This window comes from Pholis gunnellus (genome assembly GCF_910591455.1).
Source record: "Pholis gunnellus genome assembly, chromosome: 9".
Lineage (NCBI taxonomy): Eukaryota > Metazoa > Chordata > Actinopteri > Perciformes > Pholidae > Pholis > Pholis gunnellus.
In genome coordinates, this window is record NC_136535.1 from 26,988,203 (window position 1) to 26,995,702 (window position 7,500).

Below are 7,500 nucleotides of genomic sequence, written 5' to 3' on the forward strand. Positions count from 1 at the left end.
CCTTGTTTCCTTCTCTTGTATCACTATATTAAAGTCTATTGTAACATTTAAAACACTTCCTGCAGCTTCAGTTTATTTTAATGTCCCATAATGCCGTGCAGGCAGTGGGCGGGGCCTGTGCCTGTCGGAGGCGTGCGTCACGGTGGCGAGTCAGATGGTGGAGGCGATGGACCGCAGCGCCGACCCGTGCAGCGACTTCTACCAGTTCGCCTGTGGAGGCTGGATGAGGAAGAACCCGCTGCCCGACGGACGGTCCAGGTGGTCCACGTTCAACAGCATCTGGGAGCAGAACCAGGCACTACTCAAACACCTGCTGGGTGAGACGGGGGGGGAGAGAGGGGGAGAGCGGGAGACAGGTGGGAGGGAGACAGGTGGAGAGGGAGACAGGTGGGAGGGAGACAGGTAACAGTAACATGAAGCTGTCTGTCCCTCCAGAGAACGGGACGTTTAACAGCAGCAGTGAGGCGGAGAAGAAGACTCAGGCGTACTACCTGTCGTGTCTCAACACTCAGAGGATCGAGGAGCTCGGGGTTCAGCCTCTGGTGGACCTCATCGCCAAGGTAACCGCTCCTCAACCTCGTCACCACGGTAACCGCATCACTGTGGTTCGACGTGTTCAGAAGAAGAAGAGTTCTGCTCTCATTTAACTCTATGAATCGTTGTTTACATCATGTCAAGCCTTCACTGCTGTCGTCATGACGTCACAGCTACGGTAATATTAGATTTGTGTGAAGCTGAAGGTCCTGATGACCTGATGAAGGTCCTGATGACCTGATGAAGGTCCTGATGACCTGATGAAGGTCCTGATGACCTGATGAAGGTCATGATGACCTGATGAAGGTCATCATGACCTGATGAAGGTCATGATGACCTGATGAAGGTCCTGATGACCTGATGAAGGTCCTGATGACCTGATGAAGGTCCTGATGACCTGATGAAGGTCCTGATGACCTGATGAAGGTCCTGATGACCTGATGAAGGTCATGATGACCTGATGAAGGTCCTGATGACCTGATGAAGGTCCTGATGACCTGATGAAGGTCCTGATGACCTGATGAAGGTCCTGATGACCTGATGAAGGTCCTGATGACCTGATGAAGGTCCTGATGACCTGATGAAGGTCATGATGACCTGATGAAGGTCATCATGACCTGATGAAGGTCCTGATGACCTGATGAAGGTCCTGATGACCTGATGAAGGTCATCATGACCTGATGAAGGTCATCATGACCTGATGAAGGTCCTGATGACCTGATGAAGGTCCTGATGACCTGATGAAGGTCATGATGACCTGATGAAGGTCATCAGGACCTGATGAAGGTCCTGATGAGATCCAGAGAACTCGTTGATTTGTGACTTTACTATTGTTTTGAGTATTTGTTTTATTATTCATGTTTATTATCAACATTTATTGTTGACCTGGACTCCTCTGATCTGGACTCTGTTGGTTCTGTAGATCGGAGGCTGGAACATGACGGGTCCGTGGGAGAAGGAGAACTTCATGGAGGTTCTGAAGACGGTCTCTGGTCCTTACAGAGCTCAACCCTTCTTCAGTGTCGGAGTCAACGCTGATCCTAAGAACTCCAACAGCAACGTGATCCAGGTAAACCAGGACCAGACTGGATCAGAACCAGAACCACACTAACCTAGAACCAGACTGGACCAGAACCAGATTTAACCAGAACCAGAACCAAACTAAACCAGAACTAGACTGGACCACAACCACACTAAACTAGAACCACACTTAACGAGAACCAGACTGAACCAGAACCAGACTGACCCAGAACCAGACTGACCCAGAACCAGACTGAGTGGACCAGCTGCTCAGAATGTAAACCGACATAAACAACAACCACCTGTAGGTTTTGGTTCGCTCAGCTGATTGGTCCACAGGTGACCTCTGTGTACTCACCTGTTGGTTTCCTGTGTCCAGTTGGACCAATCAGGGCTCTTCCTGCCGTCCAGAGACTATTACCTCAACAGGACGGCCAACGAGAAGGTGAGGACCCTGTTCGGGTTTACTTTAGAGGTCTGGACTCTGAACCACAGAGCTCACTCATGATGACGTCATGTGATGCGCCCACAGGTGCTGGTGGCGTACCTGGACTACATGGTGGAGCTGGGGACCCTGCTGGGGGGGGAGAAGGGGTCCACTCAGGTCCAGATGCAGCAGATTCTAGACTTTGAGACGGCGCTCGCCAACATCACCGTCCCTCAGGACCAGCGGAGGGACGAGGAGAAGATCTACCACAAAGTCACCATCTCTGAGCTACAGGTGAGGGCGGGGCTACAGGTGAGGGCGGAGGAGGAGGAGGAGGAGGAGGAGGGGGGGGGGGGGGGGGGGGGAGGAGGTTAGACATTTATCATAGGAGCACTCAGACCTCAGAGGAACAAACGTTGCTGCAGATTCTGCTTTTTTTTTCTCCTCGTCGTAAAAATGTTGTTTGTTGTTGTTTATGTTTATGTTTGTGTTTGTTGACATAAACAACAGAGACGTAGTGAGAGTGGAGCAGAGCGCCCTCTACAGCTCAGACCTTCATGAGTCAGGATCTATGAGCACAGATGTGATGTAATACTCATCGCTGTGTTTTCATGAGCTTCTAGCGAGCTGGAGGCGGAGTCCGCCATGAACGGACCAACAGTGACTTCGTTTATTGATCACCTTCAGATTTAAATTGAACTCGCTTGAACCCTAAAAACGTCTTTTGATTCTTCTTCTGTGGTTTTCCAGCTGCTGGCTCCGTCCGTGGAGTGGTTGGACTACCTGTCTTACTCTCTGTCTCCTCTGGAGCTCAACGACACCGAACCCGTGGTCCTGTACGCCCGAGAGTACCTGCAGCAGGTGTCTGACCTCATCAACAAGACGGACCGCAGGTGAGTCCGGGATCACCTGCTGCCGTGTGTCGGTGGACGGCAGCAGGTGTCTCACCTATCTACCTGTCTGTCTCCTAGTCTGCTAAACAACTACATGATGTGGACACTGGTTCAGAAGAGTGTGGCCAGTTTGGATCAACGCTTTGAGAATGCTCAGGACAAACTACTGGAGAGTCTCTACGGGACCAAGAAGGTACTTCTATTTCTACTGCTACTACAAGTACTACTACTGTTACTGCTACAAATACTACAGACACTACTACCGTTACTGATCCAGTTATTACTTCTTACTGTAGCAGGTACAAATACTTCCAATACTACAGTAACGACGGTCGGTAATCCTCCTCCCAGTCCTGTTGAAGGAACTTTAACTGTTTTATCTGTATCCATTTATGCTTCTTACTGGTTTTAATGGGTTCTACTTGGAGGAACCAGTAATGGGTTTTTTTGGCTGGTTCTGACCTGGTTTTGGAAGCTAAGCCTGTGCTGCTGTACTAGGGGAACTGGTTCCTTACTTCTGTTATTGGTTCTAACTTGTGAGCTACTAACTCTAACGTGCTCTGGTCTGCTGTGTCTGTAGCTGTACTGGCTCTAACTGGTTCTAAATGGCTGTAATTGGTTCTTGAGGTTGGGGATTCCAGGAATCTTCCGCCCCCACCGGTGCTACTGGAGACGCTAATGAATGGGCCAGTAGAAATTGGTTTTATTTACCAATTATATTACCAATCAACTGGCTCCAACTGGTTTTGTAAATCAGGAAGGTTCCACCTCTGCTGGTACTAATGGGGAGATGAACCAGGTTCTAACTGGTCTGTGCATGCCCCCAGCTCTCAGCTGGTTTTGGGCCGGTGTGGGTACCTATGGGTAACTGGTTCCAGCTGTCTGTACTTGGTCCTTACTGGTCTGCTACTTTCTGTAACTTTGAATAAATGTCTGTAACTGGTTTGGTTCGTTGCAGTCCTGCACCCCACGCTGGCAGACCTGCATCGGGAACACTGACGACACCCTGGGCTTTGCTCTGGGAGCGCTCTTTGTTAAGGCAACCTTCGACAAGCACAGCAAAGAGATCGTAAGTCACAGACCTGAAACCTGAGGAAACACTGATCAAAAGATCCAGGTGGTCCAGGATCAGGTGCAGGTCTGACCTCCTGTCTCTCTTTCCCTCAGGCCGAGGAGATGATTAACGAGATCCGATCAGCGTTTAAAGAAGCTCTGGACCGACTCAACTGGATGGACGACCACACGAGACAGGCTGCTAAAGACAAGGTAAAGAGACAGGTGGACAGACAGGTGGACAGACAGGTGGACAGACAGGTGGACAGACAGGTGGACAGACAGGTGGACAGACAGGTGGAGGTAAGTGTGCTGATTGGTCTCATTGTCTCTGTTTGTCTCCGTTAGGCAGATGCAATCTACGACATGATTGGTTTCCCAGAATTCATCCTGGACCCCAAAGAGCTGGACGACGTGTTTGACGGGGTGAGTGACAGCTGTCAATCATGTCTCATTCACCTGTCGACCGGTAGGACGGAGTGTCTCACTGTCTCACTGTGTTTCAGTACGACGTGTCCGACGACAGCTTCTTCCAGAACATGCTGAACTTCTACAACTTCTCCTCACGAGTGATGGCCGACCAGCTGAGGAAGACTCCCAACAAAGACCAGTAATGATGATGAAGACCAGTAACACACACCAGCACAACCAGTCACGCTTTATGAAACTGTGGTTAAAGATGAGAAAAGATCTGAAGAGGAAACTGGTAGAACCAGAGATTAACTCCTCTCCTCATCTCTTCTCCTCGTCTCGTCTACAGGTGGAGTATGACTCCTCCCACAGTGAACGCCTACTACATGCCCACGAAGAACGGCATCGTCTTCCCTGCTGGGATCCTACAAGCTCCTTTCTACGCCCACGACCACCCCAAGTCTGTTTATCTCCACCTGTCTGTCTGTTAGGACCGTGTTTTCAACCTTTTCTGAGCCGCGGCACACCAACAACCAACAACGTTACAAAGTGACACCTTTTATCATAATACAGCAGATATGCCGCGCTGTCAAACTCCAGAGAGGAACTAATAACAGGACTACGTTGAGGGCCAAATAGAGTCACCATCTAATAAACAGGACAGAAGGGATATTGGACAAAGTGCAAAAAGAACACATGTTTAGGCTACATTATGGGATGCATACATACCAGAGCCAGAGGTTTGGCATCTTCTCTTGGCTGCAGGTCATTAATATCTGGGGTTTGGTTCTGTGGAAAACCTCAGTGTGGACTGAAGGTGTGCATCAGTGAGACGAAGCTTGTAAACTGTGCAGCGCCCACAGAGTCACACTTTGCCTTGAGTGTCATCACACTGGAGGTCTATCAGCTCCGTGTGGATGTGCACAGGAGCTCTCTCCACTTCAACTGCAAACGGATCGCTGAGCAGTTCAGATTTAAATTTCTGAGCTGCAGTTTTAAATGAACACGTCCTTACTGCGCTCCCTACTGCCCCCCACTGGCATGGAGGAGTATTACTACTTAGCCAGACACTATGCTGCAGCTCAGACGCTCAACAATGGCGAAGCATTTGCAACAAATTGGACATTTTCCCACGTCAGACCTGGCGATCTCTCACGGCACACCTGGCGATCTCTCACGGCACAGCTGTTGAAAATCACTGTGTTAGGACACACTACACCTAGAAACCACTGATGAAGATGAAACCTGTCTCTTATACAAACGCATATTAACAAGAGACAGACTGGATAGTGATGAAGGTTCCTGCTCTCCAGAGGATGAACCTGTAGACTGAATATTGTTTCAGTAATGAGCTCTGCAGCCTTTAGGGGGCGCTGTCAGTCTCTGGCTTCTGGACCCGTCTGGGTCTTGTATATAATACTAATAATGTATACTGCTTATAAATACTTGTATATTATATATATAATAACAATAATCATATATAATATTTTGTGTTTTCAGGGCGTTGAACTTCGGAGGGATCGGGGTGGTGATGGGTCACGAGCTCACACACGCCTTCGATGATCAGGGTGAGTTTACTCAGTTTACTTCCTGTCACACGATGTGTTCACTACCCTCTGACTTTGGATGTAAATATGAGACTTGTGTTCAAAGATAAAGATGTTAACTGTTAGAATACTTTCAGATGGTACTTTATATACATTTACATTAAAATGTGCCTTTGTCAGTGGTGGTTACGTTTTAAAGTGATTATGAGATTCATGAGTTGATTTTATTTGAAATTAGACCGGTAATTAAAGAGAAATATAATGCGACAACAACTGTAGGAAACCTTCAGTAACTTCTTGGACTCTGGTTTGAAAGTTGATTTCTTTACTTTGAGACGTCGTTCTTGGTTTCTTTGATGCTTCTTTGTGGTTTCTAGAGTCAGTTTGGTCTTCAGGGTTGTTATCAAGATGAACACCGTCTGTTGAGTTCTTTCACTTTAAACAATGAACTTTGGCCGACATGTTTGTTTCATGTGGATGTTTGTTCTTCACCATTAGTCAGAACTGAAGTATATATATATCGTATATCAAATAGAAGTGAATGCATCACATGAACCTCTTGTTCATTGACGAGTCTCCTCTCTGCTGCCGTCAGGTCGTGAGTACGATAAAGAAGGAAACCTGAGGCCGTGGTGGCAGAACTCGTCGGTGGAGGCGTTTCGTCAGAGAACCGAGTGCATGATGGACCAGTACAACCACTACACCGTCAACGGAGAACACGTCAACGGGAAGCAGACACTCGGGGAAAACATCGCGGATAACGGAGGACTGAAGGCGGCGTACCATGTTAGTACGAACGTAGAATAACCAACTGAACCATGACTCATATCAACCAAAACATACCGAGCTGGACTGTAACATGTGACCACACCACACCGGGTCACGTTTGTTTACGTAATCACAACTAAATTAATGTTTTTGACTTCAGGCCTATCGGTCGTGGGTCCAGAAGAACGGTGAGGAGAAGAGGCTTCCTGCCGTCAACCTGACCAACGATCAGCTCTTCTTCTTGGGATTCGCTCAGGTGAGTCAAACAAAAGCACCTCAGTCACCAGAACTGTGTCCTACAGGGTTCTATCCTGGTGTCCCACAGGGTTCTGTACTGGTGTCCCACAGGGTTCTGTCCTGGTGTCCCACAGGGTTCTGTACTGGTGTCCCACAGGGTTCTGTCCTGGTGTCCCACAGGGTTCTGTACTGGTGTCCCACAGGGTTCTGTCCTGGTGTCCCACAGGGTTCTGTACTGGTGTCCCACAGGGTTCTATCCTGGTGTCCCACATGGTTCTGTACTGGTGTCCCACAGGGTTCTATCCTGGTGTCCCACAGGGTTCTGTACTGGTGTCCCACAGGGTTCTGTACTGGTGTCCCATAGGGTTCTATCCTGGTGTCCTACAGGGTTCTATCCTGGTGTCCCACAGGGTTCTGTCCTGGTGTCCCACAGGGTTCTGTCCTGTTGTCCTACAGGGTTCTATCCTGGTGTCCCATAGGGTTCTATCCTGGTGTCCCACAGGGTTCTGTACTGGTGTCCCACAGGGTTCTGTACTGGTGTCCCATAGGGTTCTATCCTGGTGTCCCACAGGGTTCTATCCTGGGGCCCCTTCTGTTTCTATTAACGACC

At 48.8% G+C, this 7,500-nt stretch overlaps 1 protein-coding gene across 1 annotated transcript in view; it reads left to right on the top strand.

Annotated features, from left to right (window-relative positions):
• ece2b (endothelin converting enzyme 2b) overlaps nt 1-7,500 on the top strand; it is a gene marked incomplete at its 5' end in the record, with an annotated part of 11,536 nt that overhangs the window by 3,345 nt on the left and 691 nt on the right. The window contains 15 exons of the mRNA XM_079166964.1: nt 102-317; nt 436-560; nt 1,457-1,603; nt 1,934-1,999; nt 2,087-2,275; nt 2,732-2,874; nt 2,953-3,067; nt 3,833-3,943; nt 4,042-4,140; nt 4,276-4,353; nt 4,434-4,537; nt 4,688-4,798; nt 5,839-5,906; nt 6,481-6,671; nt 6,814-6,909. Coding sequence (XP_079023090.1) covers nt 102-317; nt 436-560; nt 1,457-1,603; nt 1,934-1,999; nt 2,087-2,275; nt 2,732-2,874; nt 2,953-3,067; nt 3,833-3,943; nt 4,042-4,140; nt 4,276-4,353; nt 4,434-4,537; nt 4,688-4,798; nt 5,839-5,906; nt 6,481-6,671; nt 6,814-6,909 — 1,859 coding nt within the window. The remainder of the gene's footprint in view (nt 1-101; nt 318-435; nt 561-1,456; nt 1,604-1,933; nt 2,000-2,086; nt 2,276-2,731; nt 2,875-2,952; nt 3,068-3,832; nt 3,944-4,041; nt 4,141-4,275; nt 4,354-4,433; nt 4,538-4,687; nt 4,799-5,838; nt 5,907-6,480; nt 6,672-6,813; nt 6,910-7,500) is intronic.